General features: G+C 46.6%; 1 protein-coding gene across 2 annotated transcripts in view; it reads left to right on the top strand.

Moving 5' to 3' along the window:
* stac (SH3 and cysteine rich domain) overlaps positions 1 to 17,209 on the top strand; it is a 71,472-nt gene that overhangs the window by 15,936 nt on the left and 38,327 nt on the right. For both annotated transcript variants that reach the window (XM_080480842.1, XM_080480843.1), the window contains exon 3: positions 1,287 to 1,420. In XM_080480842.1, coding sequence (XP_080336968.1) covers positions 1,287 to 1,420 — 134 coding nt within the window. The remainder of the gene's footprint in view (positions 1 to 1,286; positions 1,421 to 17,209) is intronic.

Here is a 17,209-nt window from a genome sequence, read left to right as displayed (position 1 = left end):
TTCCCTCCGTTTTTGTCACAGAAGATCAAGCTGCGTGTCAGCCAAAAAACACAAGAGCTGTAAATGACAAATACAGGTCACGGTTTCCAGTCATCACCACGTTTCAGGCTCTTTAGCTGCTGCTCACGTTCATTCTACATTAGAGCTCCAGCAGTTTGTCCTCTAGTTTACCCAGTGAACATGCAGGAAGGCTGTGCTCATTCTGTTGAAGGATCAGGTGTTCTGCTGGGAATCATATTTACCGAACTGGATTATATCTCCAGCCGCTCATCAAAATGCAGAGTTTTCAGGATAATGTGTCCTTAAGCTCTGGCGTCGTGTGCTGGCCACAGTGGTCACTGCACACTTAAGAGAATCAATACATATCGAGCAGCTTTCAGTGTGCAGAGCAGGATTAGACAGTTCATGCTGTGTCCTCGCTGTGCTCTCTGTCACTATTACAGTTGACCAATGGGGCTTCACCTCAGTGTATTCTCATGCACACACAACACATCGCATTGTGCACAGTTCACGTGACCATTGATTAATCAGTGAACATGCCAGAGTTGCACAATGGCCACACTACAACTAATAAAAGCACTGCGACTCAATAACACTGTCCTTCCCTGTTAATGTGGAATAACTTCCAAACTGCAGACACTGAGCTGTCAGCTGGCGTTCGGTAGCTGGGGGGGGGGGGGGGGGGTCGCTAGAGTTATTCCTGCAGATTTTTGACATCTCAAATGCTGAACACACTTGCAGCGTTGCATAATATTGCTCTCCAATTAGTCTTCATTTCCCTCAGCGACTGTGACTCACATACTGTACCACTAAGTGAGAAGAAGTTGCACACAGGCAGCAGTTCCAGAAGCTTTCACATGTTATGGTAACTGACACTTCTTGTTTACTGTGCTTTTAGAGTAGTGTGCATCATCTGTTGAAATTGGTCAATTTTGTCCTTGTTAAAATGTTCCACATGTCACTTCACAGGTTTTTCCTAGTGTGGGCTGGGAAGCGCCCCAGTAACTGGCTGGGAGTCAGGGTGTGAAGACAATGAATAAATGACTGACACTGTTCTGAGCAGCCATTTCCTCAACCGCTGCTCACTTAGGAACCTCATTTATTTGTGGTTCTCCACATGATTGATTGATTCTCTTGCCTCTTTTCTCCTGCTGTGTGTGTGTGTGTGTGTGTGTGTGTGTGTGTGTGTGTGTGTGTGTGTGTGTGTGTGTGTGTGTGTGTGTGTGTGTGTGTGTGTGTGTGTGTGTGTGTGTGTGTGTGTGTGTGTGTGTGTGTGTTTTTTACAGGTACAACAGCCAAGCACGTTGTGTTCCTGGCAGGGAACACTGCAAAGCATGGCCTCCGCTGCAAAGCCTGCAAGATGAGCCTGCACCACAAATGTGAGAATGGAGTTGGCCAGCAGCGCTGCATGGGAAAACTGGTACTATACACCACACAACAGACATGATGGACATCAGATATTTGGAGCTGTATGTGGCTCTCCTGCTCCTCTTTAGTTGATGGATGGATGGATGGATGGATGGATGGATGGATGGATGGATGGATGGATGGATGGATGGATGGATGGATGGATGGATGGATGGATGGATGGATGGATGGATGGATGGATGGATGGATGGATGGATCTTTATTGTCATTCATAAATGTCATTCATAAATACACACCATAGGCACATACTTGATAGAAATTACTTTGTAAAAGACTCAGTTTAGGCTTTTAAAAACTGTCTAAAAACAAGAATAATAAAAGTATTAAAAAAAATGGGAAAAAGTATAAAAACACACACATTAACAGTAATAAAGTGCCCATCATCAACTGGAGCTGAATGTTGCACTGGAAATTATTGCAATGGATTTATTTTGATCATTATTGCAATGGATCGTTGCATCATCCTCAGACCTGACAGCAGACTATTTATAGAGCTGTTGCAGCACCTCAGGCTGCAATTCCTCTTGCCAGAGGCCAGCAGAGAGAAATGTGCATGGTGTGGGTGTGTTCAGTCTCTGACGATGTTTTCACCTGGCGACAGACAGTGTTTGGCACCCAGGTGTTTGATGGCAGTCACTCATCTGGAGTGACTCTATAGCATGGTTTCAGGTAGAAATTGGTGTTTTGGGTGTCTATCCAAAAATGATGGGTGTCCAAAATGTATTGGGTCAGTGGGTGGGGGGGTCTTCTTAAGAGTAATATATTATTTCCTTTTCTCATTTAATTTTGGAAGTGAAAAATTTGATAGATCATAGGTCCATATAAGTAATGCCACCGGTGTGGATTCTGCATATATATAATTCCTCAGCATCTTGGAAAGGAAAATCCTCCTCTCTGCTTTAGCATTTGAACACACCAGGATGAGTCAGAGAATTCTGAACCAATCAGAGGCTACCTTTCAAAAGTTATAAACCACATGGTATCTATTGACCAATCACGTTGCTTGTCACTGGGCATAATACAAATCGGAAGTCAGTTGCGAGTTCTGTACATGAGCTGATAATTTGCTATATTTTTAATTCAGGCAAAATTAGACGGTGAAAAATAGTGATGGCCCTTATACACATATTTCAGAGGCTGACTGCTCTACCAGCCATGCCGCCCCACACTGTAGTGACTTTGCAGCGACTCTGTAGTGGCGCTGTAGTGACTCTAGTGACTCTCACACTCTGTAGTGACTCCATGGTGACCCCGTAGTGACTCTGTAGACTCTGGAGTGGCTCTGTAGTGACAGTAGTGACTCCGAGACTCTGTAGTGACTCTATAGTGACTCTGTAAAGATCTCATAGTGACTCTGTAGTGACTCCATAGCGACTCTGTAATGACTGTAATAACTCTGGAGTGACTCTTATTAGAATTTTGTGGCACAAAAGAGAGTCGACACCTCTCAGAATTATCCTTCTGAATAATTAGAAACACCTTGGAAGAAAATGAGTGAGTCTTTACTCTTTGTGCTGGTTTGTTTGCTATGAGGAGCTCACATATCATGAAAATGCTTAAAGTTAAAACCGCTCACGAGCTTCAGAAACAGATGGAAGTGTTTAAGCTTCTAAACTGTTCAAAAGATCAAAATAAACTCAAACTGCTTATAAAGCTAAACAGCTGAAACAGTTTCTACAAATTCCAGTTGAAATGTCAAAATGTTGCAAGCAGCATAAGTAGTTTGATTAATCTTGAAAAACTTTGCGTTGTCATTTAACTAAGCAATTTTATTAGCAGAATGACTTTTGTTAATATCCGATCGTTTTGGTCAGCGGGTAAAATGGATCATCCTGAGTGGAACCCCTCATGTTGTTTCATCTCCAGAGGTCAAGTTTCAGGCTCAGCCTGTTTTATTTCAGTGTTAATGTGTGTGCTTCTCTTTTTATTTTTTTTAATCAGCACGAGCCATTAGTTCAGGAGGGCGACATCTTCATTCTGAAGGTTAAACATGTTTTCATTCTGGAGATAAATTTCATTGAATAAAGGTTTGCAGATCTGTCACACACACTTCAAAGTGCTGTCAGGAGATCTGTCCACTTTGAGCTTCAGAGATATTATTTCCACCAGAGACGGATCAGTGTGTGTGTGTCTGAACATTTCCCAGCAGAATGTGCTTCATCAGAAATCACACTCTATGTGTGAGTGTCCTGGTACATCTGTGATTGCCCTCCATCCCCGTCATCGTTATATCACCGCTCTGTGTGTGTTAGATAATAACATTAGAGAAATGCTGACTTCCTTCTCGCCTCCACCGGGCTGTGCTGGTGCTGCTGTCAGCAGAAACCTTTCTGTCCTGGTGCATCCAGTGCCTGAAGGCCAGTGAAACCAGCCCACATGATGCCTCTATTTATTGAGGAGATTCTTGGTCTTAGAAGAAGATTAATCATCACGTTATCTGTAGGATGGTTTAATTCATATTGTTGGTGATAATGACACCGTAAAAGCTTTTCAGAATCATAAAAATAGAAAGGGTGGAGGCTCGTTGCTTCCTTTAGAACCTCCTTTAGCCCAGGAACCACTGATGCTTCCTTTAGAACCTCCTTTAGCCCAGGAACCACTGATGCTTCCTTTAGAGCCTCCTTTAGCCTAGGAACCACTGATGCTTCCTTTAGAACCTCCTTTAGCCTAGGAACCACTGATGCTTCCTTTAGAGCCTCCTTTAGCCTAGGAACCACTGATGCTTCCTTTAGAACCTCCTTTAGACTATGAACCACTGATGCTTCCTTTAGAACCTCCTTTAGCCTAGGGCAAGGCTAAGCGACACTGGTTTCATTCACTCCACGCTTGTAACAACAGCACGGCCATGATAGCGCACAAAGAGAAAGATGACTGCTCCTGGTTGTAGCAGATGTCTGTAATTTGACAAAGTGATGTTTGTTGTTGTGAAATGCATCAACCAAATCAGATGCAGGGGTTAAAAGCACAGTGGGGTTTCATCCTTTTTCTTGGTCATACACGCCGCTTTGCACACACTGGTGGTTTTGTTGACTGGGTTCCTTGCCTTGCCCAAGGACACAACGACAATGACTGTTTGATAGAATGGGATTCGAACTGCCAACCCTCGGGACGACCGACTCTACCGCTGATCCACCATCGCCCCCCACCCCATTTAAAATGACCCTCTCCTCCGAGCGTTAATGGAAACTCATGATGTCAGAAAAAGGATCATGTAAGTTACCAAAGCAATAATCTGCCTTGAACAACTTTAAATCATCTAAAACCCAAATGTGCTTTTTTTTTTGCCTTTTCTAGTCCATTTTCAGAAACTTGTACTTCTTTCCCTCACCATGGTGGACGTCACTAACTTGCGCCGCCGTCACATTATTGTGACGTCACAAAGTGAAAGCGCGATCGGACTGCCACACTAACGTGATCACCTTTCACTAACTCCTTTAGGAAGTCTCCTAACACCTTTCACTAACTCCTTTAGGAAGCCTCCTAACACCTTTCACTAACTCCTTTAGGAAGATTCCTAACACCTTTCACTAACTCCTTTAGGAAGCCTCCTAACACCTTTCACTAACTCCTTTAGGAAGTCTCCTAACACCTTTCACTAACTCCTTTAGGAAGTCTCCTAACACCTTTCACTAACTCCTTTAGGAAGTCTCCTAACACCTTTCACTAACTCCTTTAGGAAGCTTCCTAACACCTTTCACTAACTCCTTTAGGAAGTCTCCTAACACCTTTCACTAACTCCTTTAGGAAGTCTCCTAACACCTTTCACTAACTCCTTTAGGAAGCTTCCTAACACCTTTCACTAACTCCTTTAGGAAGTCTCCTAACACCTTTCACTAACTCCTTTAGGAAGCCTCCTAACACCTTTCACTAACTCCTTTAGGAAGTCTCCTAACACCTTTCACTAACTCCTTTAGGAAGTCTCCTAACACCTTTCACTAACTCCTTTAGGAAGTCTCCTAACACCTTTCACTAACTCCTTTAGGAAGCTTCCTAACACCTTTCACTAACTCCTTTAGGAAGCTTCCTAACACCTTTCACTAACTCCTTTAGGAAGCCTCCTAACACCATTCACTAACTCCTTTAGGAAGATTCCTAACACCTTTCACTAACTCCTTTAGGAAGATTCCTAACACCTTTCACTAACTCCTTTAGGAAGCTTCCTAACACCTTTCACTAACTCCTTTAGGAAGCCTCCTAACACCTTTCACTAACTCCTTTAGGAAGCTTCCTAACACCTTTCCTTAACTCCTTTAGGAAGCCTCCTAACACCTTTCACTAACTCCTTTAGGAAGCTTCCTAACACCTTTCACTAACTCCTTTAGGAAGCTTCCTAACACCTTTCACTAACTCCTTTAGGAAGCCTCCTAACACCTTTCACTAACTCCTTTAGGAAGCTTCCTAACACCTTTCACTAACTCCTTTAGGAAGCCTCCTAACACCTTTCACTAACTCCTTTAGGAAGCCTCCTAACACCTTTCACTAACTCCTTTAGGAAGATTCCTAACACCTTTCACTAACTCCTTTAGGATGGACTTTCATGGTATCGTGTAATCCTGGGTGCGAATGATGCAACACTGATGGCTGCACCTGCAAAGAGAGGACGGATTTTATCCAAATATTTTGGAAACAACTCCTCTGAATCAACAGTTTTCTGACAAATATTTTGAGAAAATTATCTTTTCTTGAGAGAAAAATTTGTTTTCTTTCAGTCTGTGTGGGTTTCTAAGCAGTCAGATGTAAACTTTAGACACAATTGCAGGCCAGGACCCTATTGTATTTCATCCATTTCTTAGCGTTATTTCTTTCACTCCTGAAGCAGTGGCTTTGAGGCCAAATTTTACCCACTAAACAGGCAAAGGTGTTGAATCAAATTTGCCACGCTCATCAAGACTGGCGAAAAAATTATGGACATGTAAAAATTAACCCCCAGAGTGCCAAAATGTGCTCTCTCACGCAACCTAGAAACACTAAAATGGCCACCATGGCCTGTAGGAATGTTGTAGGGAGATGAAACCAAAACTCAATTGTTCATCTCATAAAGACCTAAAAATCACGCACTGATACTCCTGACTTAAATTCAACAGGAAGTCTGCAATTTGCCTTTCAATGTAAGATTTTCACCCAAAAAAGGCCTCACCTAAACGCTATTTCTGCTGAAGGAGAATAAATTTGACCCCCTAAACATGCTCAGATGCTCACCAAATTTGGCACGCTCATTAACACTGGATAAAAATATAAGAAAATGTACATATTAACTCCCAGAGTGCCAAAATGTGTTCTCTAGCACCACCGACATACACTACAACGGCCACCTAAAAACACTAAAACCGCCGTTGCTTCCTTTAGAGGCTCCTTTAGCCTAGGAACCACTGATGCATCCTTTCGCAAAAGGGGCAAGCTCACGCTGACCCACAATTCTGTGCGGCGACAACATTTAAAGGGACTCACTCATCCGACCGTTCAGGGAAACTCACAATGTCGGAAAAAGGGTGCAGATCATGTAAGTTACCAAAGCAATAATCTGCCTAGAACAACTTTAAATCATCTAAAACCCAAATGCGCCTTTTGTAGTCCATTTTCGGTAACTTGTAGTTCTTTCCCCCACCATGGTGGACGTCACTAACTTGTGCCGCCGTCACATTATAATGACGTCACAAAGTGAAAGTGCTGTCTGACTGCCACACTAACGTGATCCCCTTTCACTAACTCCTTTAGGAAGCCCTCTAACACCTTTCCTTAATCCCGTGACGTCATCCACGGGGTTAAGGAAAGGCGATAGTTAAGGAGTTAGGAGGGACATATCGGACATACCCTGTAGGTTGAGAACCTTCACACAGAGGTGGTACAAGGATTTTCTCCCCGCATCCCCAAAAGTGTCCAGATGAGACAGCAAATGGCCTCCTCCCTCCTGCCCCTCCCCCACTGCTGGGGTGATGAGCAGAGAAGGGATGCTGTATTCACCCCTTTCATCCCATTGATCGTACAGACTGCTGCTCTTTGCAAAGGATGTGAGGGAAAGTGGCAGGGCAGTGCAGACTTCGTCAACCACTGCTGAGGAGCCTGGTAGAGGTGATGTTGCTCCTCATTCTCAGGGTGTCCATGGATGTTGCAGTCATCTTCATCAGGTGCAGCCAACTTTTCTGAGGCTTGCAGATTGCAATGTCTGAGTCTTCAGAAAATTATTGAAGAACAAGGGTTGTCAATCAGCCCCTGTCCCCGTTCAGCCACTGGCAGGTAGAGGGCTGCAGCATGTGTTGAGTGTTTCACAGGCCAGGAGAAATCCACGATACCCCTCTGAATGTCCTCTACTAGACTCCATACCCACAAACACGCGAAGCACTTTCAGGCCATACCTTCCTCACTGAAGCCCTCCAGGCAGAGTGGGGACTGCTCGATCCCTCCACTGTCCGACCAACAAACCTTCACTTTTTCCCCAATTCACCCGTGCAGAAGAGGCTTTTTCATACAGAAACAGGCCATTCTGCAAGCATTGCACATCACCCTGATTTGTGACAAAGATGCTGACATCATCTGCATAAGCCAAAACAGTTATGGGAAGATCAAGGTTCGAGGACCCAAGCAAAGAGAGGCCACTGAGTTGTTCCCTCAACCTGCACAGCAAGGGCTCAATAGCCAGGCTATAAAGTTGTCCTGAAATAGGACAGCCTTGCCTGACTGGCCGACTCAGACCTGTCCCTGTCTTCACCAACACTTGTGCACCACTGTACAATAAACTGATCCAGGACAGAAAACCATTGCCAAAACGAAAATCCCTGAGTGTAGAGAACCTGATCCAGCCTGTCGAAGGCCTTCTCCTGATCCAAACACACAATACCAACATTAACACTGTCATGAGACAAACAAACATCGAAAACGTCTTGCTGGAGGAATTGTCCATAATAGATTTGTCAGGCGCACAATATGTTTGGTCAGTATGCAAAAACAAAATGTTTTTAAGTCTGTTAGAAAGTGCTCTGGAGAGCATTCTGTAGTCCGTCCAGAGCAGGGCCACTGGCCTCAAGTTCTTAAGTAAGGCCAGGTCTCCCTTCTTGGGCAGTAGGGAAAGTACAGCCCGTTGGCAAGGGACAGAACCCTTTCTGTCCCTTGCCAACGGAAGCGTTGCATGGAGTGTTGCAGCCTGCTCTGCAACACTCCATCAGGACAGCAGGTAGACCAGGTCCAAGAATGTTCCAGAAGTTCTTAAAATAGTCAGCAGAATGACCCTCAAACCCTGGAGCCCGACCTGATGCCAACTGCCTGACAGCAACTGTCAGCTCTTTCACAGTCAAATCACAGTCCATCACAGCCTTTTCCTCCAGGCTGACCTAAGAAAACCCATCCAGAACCTGCCCCCGACACTCCATGCTGCACTGCTCAGCCCTGAAGAGGTCAGTGTAGAAGTCCACTGCATGGCTCCTCATCTCTCGTGGTGACCCTGCCTCCTGGAAGCTTCAGGACTCGTGGTGACCCCGCCTCCTGGAAGCTTCAGGACTCGTGGTGACCCCGCCTCCTGGAAGCTTCAGGACTCGTGGTGACCCTGCCTCCTGGAAGCTTCAGGACTCGTGGTGACCCCGCCTCCTGGAAGCTTCAGGACTCGTGGTGACCCTGCCTCCTGGAAGCTTCAGGACTCGTGGTGACCCCGCCTCCTGGAAGCTTCAGGACTCGTGGTGACCCTACATCCTGGAAGCTTCTGGCAGGGCATCTGCTTCCTCTGCGCTACAGATCTCTCCAGAATAAAAAAGAAAGGAGTCGGAGCATCCATTTCTCTTAACTGGAAAAAACGTGACGTCACCAAAGCTCCCTTCACTCTTTCCTGCAGGAAGGAGCTCAGTTCTAGCTTCTTTTCCTGCAGCAGATTACCCATTGCAGGAACAGAGTTCTTATTTGAACCTTCCTCAATATTTGTAATGTTGACTTCAAGCAGTCAAATGGGAGGTGTATTGCTGGCAAAAAATGCAAATTTGTGATTTCCCAATCTCTCACCACTGCATTAGGGACCTAATATCTCTATTCTTTCCTTTCCATTGCTCCCAGAAAAGTTCAAAGTTCTGGCAGAAAGTGCTATTTTGCAGTAATTTGTAGTTAAAGAACCAATTTAACCCTCCTCCCTGGCGAGCTAACCAAGTCTACGGTGATGAAGTGGTGATTAGTGAAGCCAACTGGACTGATGTTGCTGTGAATTAATCTGGAGTTTAGACTCTGGAAAATATAAAATTGTCTAATCTGGCTGCACTGACCCTGTTGTTACCAGCCCTCACCTAATTGTATTGTCTGGATTGTTGATGTTTAACCTTCCATGTGTCTAATAATCGAGGTGTGTGATGACATTTCTAAGGGTTTCGGATGACTGTGGGTGGGGCTCCTCACCTGTCCTGTCCATAGTAAAATCCAAAGTGGAATTAAAATCCCCACCCATAATTAGTTGCTCATGACTACAGTTAACCAGTAAATTTTTTAGCCTTGTAAAGAAAGCTACTCTTTCTGAACCTTGATTAGGGGCGTAGGCATTAACAAAATAAAACACAGAGCTCTGTATTCCCACCCGGACCACTCGAAGCCGACCCTTCACCATTTCAGTGGAAGATAAAACTTTCATTAGCAGATGGTCCAAACAGAACAGCTATCCCTGCACTGAAATTAGTGCCATGGCTGAGAGAGTATGAGCCCCCCCCCCCAACCATAGACCCAAGTCTACCTCGCCTGTTGGAACCACATGTGTCTCTTAAAAAAAAAGCACATCTACCCTTTTCCAACTATTCCTTTTCTGTCTGTCTCTGCCACCGTTGATGTTTAGAGATCCTATGTTTGGTTTCTGCATGGAGAAATGAGAAACAGGCAGCAGGACAAGAGCAGAGAACAGTAAAGACGATGAATGTACCAGTGTCACTGAATCACAGACTTTAACAGACTTTTTGTAAGTCACATTCCAGAAGTTGTTTATATTATCTAAGGCAGTGTTTCCCAACATTTCAAGGTTGGCACTTTCCACATGTGGTTTCCAGAGCAACACCTTGGAACGAAATCCCTGTATTTTATCTGTACTTGTTTTCATTTCGGTCTTGCATTCGTGTGTTCAGGTCATTCAAATGTTGGAATACATCTACCAAATATGTTAGTCTTGCACAACACTAGTCATTTGAGACCAACTTTGCGTCATCGCTCTTCTCATTTGCCAAAAACACTTTAAATTCCTCCCACAGCTCATACACATGAGCTAAAACTTTACCACGGGACAGTCACCGGTCCTCCGTGTGGAGCAATAACACTTTGCTCCCATTTCCTCACACAATGACCTGAACATGCCACTTTTTACAGGTTTCGTCTTCACAAAGTTTATCATGCGCACAACATCTTCTAGTACGGTAGCTCGGTCTGCTGGTCATGTTTTGGCAACGAGTGCTTCCCGGTGCAGAAAACAATGTGTCGCAATGACATCTGGATTTTGCTCTTTCACTCTGCTTACAAATCCTTTGGTGCGCCCAGCATGGCAGCTGCTCCATCAGTGCAAACACTTATAGAGTCTTCCCACTTCAGTCCTCCTTTTTCAAGTACTCTGACACAGCTTGAAAAGTTTCTTCTCCTGTTGTCCTTTCTGGCAATTCCTTGCCAAACAGAAAGTTGAACGCGCGTCCACAAACATATGCGCGCTGATCCGCTGATCCGCTGATGAAGCCATCGCGGCGATGGCTTCATCAGCGGCACATTGAAACACATTGCATGTTAGCTTCACGCTAATCCAACAATATATCTGCCCAGACAAAAGCTCTCTCACTGTCCGGTTCTGGCTGGACAGCACCGTCCATGGTGCTGTTGGTTCTGGGAGGCTGTGGTAACTGGTTGTTACCGGGTCTGAATTCAGCGTCCTGAATTCAGAGGCCTGGCTTCAGCTGCAGGAGTGAACAGCAAGGCAGTTGATTTGGAGACGCTGTCTCTGGTCTCCAGAATCCCCCAAAAAAAGGAAAAATAGAGGAAACAGATGATATTGTCCAAACTGGGTCCTGCTCGTCCAGCTGATTGGTGTTGATGTCTCTTTTGTTATTTCTGGGTGCTCTCTTATATCATCCTGAGGAGGAGACATGTGTCTCCCTCGAAGGTTAGATTCAGAAGCTGAGAGAGTTGGTAGGAAAATCTTCCACCAAGCTTGAATTTCGGACCCCTGAGGTGTTTGGGTCGGATTCGACCATCTTTATTGGTTATCAACCTGGGGGGTCGTAAAACTGGCTCGCTCCCCTGCTGTTTTATGGCCTGTTCACTGTCCCTGGTGATTCTCTTCAGTCAGAGAAACTTCTGGAGGAGCTCACTGGAATATTCAGCCCAACATTCCCCCTTTGTTCCGAAGAGTGGGATACTGCTCACAGTCTTTGGAGCAAACCTGGGCCATATAGTCCATATGATCGTGGAGTCCATGTGAACGTCCGGATGTCCTGGAAAACATCATGTCCACAACAGTCCAACAGTTCATACAGTTCATGTGCGAGGCTAATGTCTGGGCAGACAGAGAGACCAGTCTGGGCAGACTTTTAACTCCTTTTCTAACTACCTACTACCACAAGACTCATTTCGTACAGTTTGCCAAACATGAATGAAAATGAAGTACCAGAGTTGAAGAAAGGACAGGGAAAGGGGGACAGGTGGTTAGAAAACAGTTAGTAGGCTCCTCCCACACCTCCCGGAGGATAGGGATTAGCTCGTGACATGTTGGTGGACCAGTTTACAAAAGCGGAGGTACCGGATGCAGGGGGTCGAGTCTGATCTGTAACATTTGGAGGTGGTTGCGCTTCGCGTGTACAACGACATCGGCGATGGTTCACCAGTGAGCAGGCGTCCAAGAGCCACCAGCCGTCTGGGGGGTCTTGGTGCACCTGCTCCGGCTAGGAGTGAGAGAGTGAAGTGTGGTGTGTGGAGGTGTACGTGTGTGTTCCCTTCCAAAACCCAACCTTCACTACAGAGACTTCAAACTGTACACATTATTTCAATAATGGCTAAGTTCTGAAGAAATCACAACTCTTGGCTCTGTGGGTCCACAGAGGTTAAAATAGCACTGCAGAGACAACGTCAGATGTATCTGTGAAGGTTTATAACCGTGGGGGTGTTAGTCTGGAGAAATTGGTCAACCCGGGTTAGTGGAGCTAAGTAAGGTGGTTCTACCTGTACTGAAGCTGCTAACGGAGGAGCTCATCTCCCTACGATCTCCTGTGAGATCTCTGACTACACACAGGGGTTATTTCTCCTAAACAATACTCGACAGAGGCTAAGGCATGCTAAGTGGTGTTAATAGAGCTGGATATGAGTTTACAGTGACTAGATTTCCCTGAACGGTTCAACTCAAGCTTTGTAACTGCTCAGGTTGTCTAAGGAGGCGGAGTTAGATTTCTGATGGTGGCAGGGTTAGTACATGCACCTGATAGGATCTGAGCTCGTTGTCACTAAACCCTACTGATAAAAATCTCCTCTGCTCCTGGGGTGGAGGTTCTCCCCCCTCGCTAGAGGAGGAGTTAACCTTACTCCGAGGGAGTAAATGGATGGAGTGGCTCTGCTGTGCAGGCCGTGACAACACTGCCCTCTTCTGGTTGGTCCAGAAGGTGCAGTGACGCATGAGGAAGTCGCCCACATAGATGAGCTTGCCGTGAGCGGCAGTGTTGCTCATCGTTGTGTGGAGAAGGATGGTAGACACCGATGGTGGGTCTAAGTGACCAAACTGGCACCGGTTCCAGGCGGGCTGGCGGTTACCAAAGAAAGAAGCTAGCTGGTACTGGTTAGCGGGGTCCAGCTTCGTGGTCCTGAAACGCTTTACCACGTATGCAGCTAGAAAAGATCTGTACTGGCATACAAAAGATGACGGTGCCTTTTGGTCAGTGGGGACGCGCACCGGGTGGAGGTCTGTGGCCCCCCCTTTCAGGTGAGTCCTGCACGAAGATCGTTTGATAATCACGGAAGACCTCACTGAATGCATCTCCTCGTTTCTGCGGTGTTAAAGTGTTAGCTTTAGCAGAATGTGGCTCGGTCTTTGACTCGAAACCTGACTAAGGTTCTTCTGGTCCAGACGTAGTCTGTTTACCTGAAGTGTCTGTATTCTCTGGTTGAGTCACCGGAGCGTACACAACCATGTCACCTTCGGTGCTCGGTTTTGTACCATTGAGAACCTGTTCGATGTTAACATGGCGAGCGCTGGTGAGGGTTTTGATTGTGGCAATGAGGAGAGCGGTGTCATGCATGTCGTCACTGGTGAGGGACGACGGCAGGTTGTCAATGACAGGCACCATCAGTTCATCTCTAATGATTGAAATGAGGTCATTTTAATCTGACCGTGTGTCAGATTTTGGACCCGCGGGTTGGCTGAACGATTGTTCAACTCAAGAAGAGATGTGTCACAGATCGTCGGGTCGAGATCTGGACTCTGAGGCGAGGAGGCACGTGAACCAGGGACCTTGGTTTAGGTCTGCAGTGACTCTGCTGAAAGTGAGCGGTTGCTGGCTGTCAGGGAGCTTGGAACTGGATCGGTGTGGGTCAGACTTTGGAAGAGACCCAAGTATTGGTAGGGAACCTCTGGACTGGATGGCAGCGACTCTGCTGTTGGAAGCTGGGTGGCCCGGTTCTGGGCCAAAGGGAGTCGGGCTGGTGAGTTGAGACCAAAGGCACCGTTGGTGGCGGTCAATCAGCACAGCCAGTCGGTTCAGGAGGTCCTGACCAATAAGCAGTTCCTCTGTTTTCAGAGAAGTGACGTAGATGGGATGTGTCACTGATATGTCCTGGAAAGCGACGTGGACCCAGACACGTTTAGTGATGGATGACTTGTCCTGAGTGAAGCTTCTGATGTTCCTGCTTCACTCTTCCACCTGAAGTGGCTTTCCTAGGTCACGCATGGTTCTAGCAACCTGTGTGAAGGTGGCTGAACACATGACGGTGATTTCTGACCCAGAATCAAGCAGGGCGAGGGTGTCGACACCCCCTACCACCACTGAGGTCTATAAGCGGTTGGCATAGCCATCGCTCACCAGATTACCCAAGAATGTCAAAGGGGGCCTCTCTGTTGGTTCTGGGGGCCTCTTTGACTTCCTGGATCTCCTTCCCCTCCTTCTTACAAAGTGGACTTTGTGTGCGGAGGGGAGGGGCATGCGGCCTAGTCATGCGGTCAGGGGCTGGGAGTCCGGTTCCTCTGAGGAGCCGGGTCCCTTCTGACCAGGCGGGTTCAGGTCCTGCACCACCTCTTTGATGCAGGTTTTAATCCACTGTGGGACGTCTGCGTCCCAGTGGTTCCTGGTCTGACCTCGGCCTCGGTTGTTAGACTTACCTCTCCGTTGGGAGTGGTGAGGTCTTGGCCTACCTGATCTCTTACCTATGGGCGGTTGTCCACCTCGTGGTCGAGGTTGTGGACGTCTAACGGGCCCCCCATCCGCAGCAGGTGCGGGGGAGGGGACCTCGTGACCTACAGGTGCTGGGTTTGTGGTTCTAGTTGCCTGCGTTCTCAGGATCCCAGCGTCACCATCATGGTTTTCACCTGAACGGTGGCGCAGCTCCCACACCATCTGCGCGTGTTTGCGGAGGTCTTTCATGGTGGGGTTTGTGGTCCTGCAGAACAGGGCGACATCGACCCGCACACTGCCGTGGAGGTTGTTAATGTAGAGGGTCTTGAAAGTCTGGTCTCGTCCAACCCCGGTGCATTGCGGCCTTGGAAGTAGGCAGCCCTTTCGACGCCTGTAATACTCTCTGGGAGGCTCCGCCCCCTTCTGAGTGATTGCAAGTGCACCAAAAGTTGCAGAGGCAGGATCAGTGTACAGAGAATACTCTTCCCTCAGTGCATGACAGAGGGCTGAGTAATGGTCTCTGATTGCAGGAGGGAGGGACTCCATGTAAACATGGACGCTCCTGGATGTCGTCTTCCAGAGAAGCTTCAGCTTCTCCCGTGACGAAGGATGAGGCAGGTCGAGGAGGCAGCGTTCAACCTCCCGGAGGTAGTCCTCTATACTGACCTCCGGGTTGTTAGGGTCGAACTGCTCTATGTCCTCTGCAAGGGACTCAAGTTGGCGGGTCCAAAGACTGCGTTCCCTTGGGGGACCGGACTGGTCCGAGTCATCTGAGCTGGACCCCCCTGGTTCTCTCCGGCGGAGAGAGTGAGGGTCGCGATGACCATGAGGGTCTCCAGTGAGTGGAGGACCAAAGCAGATAGCACTGTGAGGTGCTGGGAAATAACCATTTGAGGAGTTGTTAAAAACCCATTAAACTCTTCAATGCCCCCCCTTAGAAAACCATAAAAACCCTTTTAAAAACATAAAACGGTCATAAAACAATTTAAAGAGTTGTAAAAACATTCTTTACATTCTTCAGACCCCTCATAAAACCATAAAACCCTTTTGAAAGCCCTAAAACCACAAAGCACATCCTTATATCTCTTGTATATATTTGTGCTGTCAATCGATTATCGAAAATTAACTAATTAATTTTCTGTAATTAATTGCAATTAATTGCATTGTTTTTCTACTGAAGATTGAAACTTGTAATGAATATTTATTCAGGGAAAACCATGGAATTAATGTTGACTCGACACACACTATATTAGACTATATTTAAATTCAAATACTATCTTTATAATGTCCTTTTAGCTTTGCGTGAATGCTGTTTCTCTGCAAGATTAGCGAAATAATAAAAACATAAATAAATTATTAGACCCCGTCCAGCTCAGCTGGTAGAGCATGAGACTCGCAATCTCAATGTAGTGGGTCAATGTCCCACGCCGGGCGCCACCTTCCTGTGGGCTCTCCACCTTCCTGTGGGCTCTCCACCTTCCTGTGGGCTCTCCACCTTCCCGTGGGCTCTCCACCTTCCCGTGGGCTCTCCACCTTCCCGTGGGCTCTCCACCTGCAGGAAAGGTTCTTAATGGGTCAATGTGATCTGGGTGACGGTGTTCAGACTGACACCCCTGTGACCCAAAAACAGATAAGTGGGAGAAGATGGATGGATAAATTAATTAATAAACTTAAGTCTGGGTTTGTCTGGGTTTTGTTACAGTACAGGTCCACCACTTTGAGGATTTGAATATTTCTAGAAACAAAGTTCTGAACTTTTTACATGAACAAAGTGGCAATAATATACTGTAATATCCACACATGAGACAGAGAGAGAGAAAGTACACACACACACACACACACACACACAAACACACACAGTATGTATATCTGTATATATGTAAATATATTGTATACATCTTGTTTAGTTATGTGCTTTTAAATAACCATAACATATTTGATGTTTCTTTCTTTCAATATCAACCGGTCCTACAATAGCCACGTTTCCCCCACACAATAAGTGCAGGGAAGGAACGGAGCGGTTCGGAGCAGTGTGGCAAAGCTTTGGGTCGCATTTCCCCCGCCGAGGGGAGGGTTCAAATGTAGGCAGGGTTTAGAGCTCTGCAGATTTGTGACGTTGCAATAGTAATCTCAGCCAGGGTGACAGAATTGGACCTTAATAATCCTCTGCATTGCACGAGTTGTTCAGTTATTATATTTTTATTTTTTGCAGCCACAGAGCTGCAGCTGCATCTTCTGTGTTGGTTCCAAGCACACGAACGCCAGCCAGTCGGCTCCGTCCCTGGCGACGTGACAGCTGCAACTTCCGTGTTGGTTCCGCGAGAGCGAAAGTCCCCCCGGAGCCACTCCGGTGTCACAAAGCCGGTTGGTGTCGCGCCGCTGGTTGTGACGGCTGCTACTTCCGCATGGAGGCAGATATCGCGGACATGATGCCGGGACAGACACCGGGGCTCGGGGCCCGTACCAGCTCCGGCGTC

This window comes from Lipophrys pholis, assembly GCF_963383615.2.
Source record: "Lipophrys pholis genome assembly, chromosome: 14".
In the NCBI taxonomy this organism is placed as follows: domain Eukaryota; kingdom Metazoa; phylum Chordata; class Actinopteri; order Blenniiformes; family Blenniidae; genus Lipophrys; species Lipophrys pholis.
The sequence above is the reverse complement of the archived record's forward strand: the minus strand, read 5'-3'. Positions and strand labels throughout refer to the sequence as shown.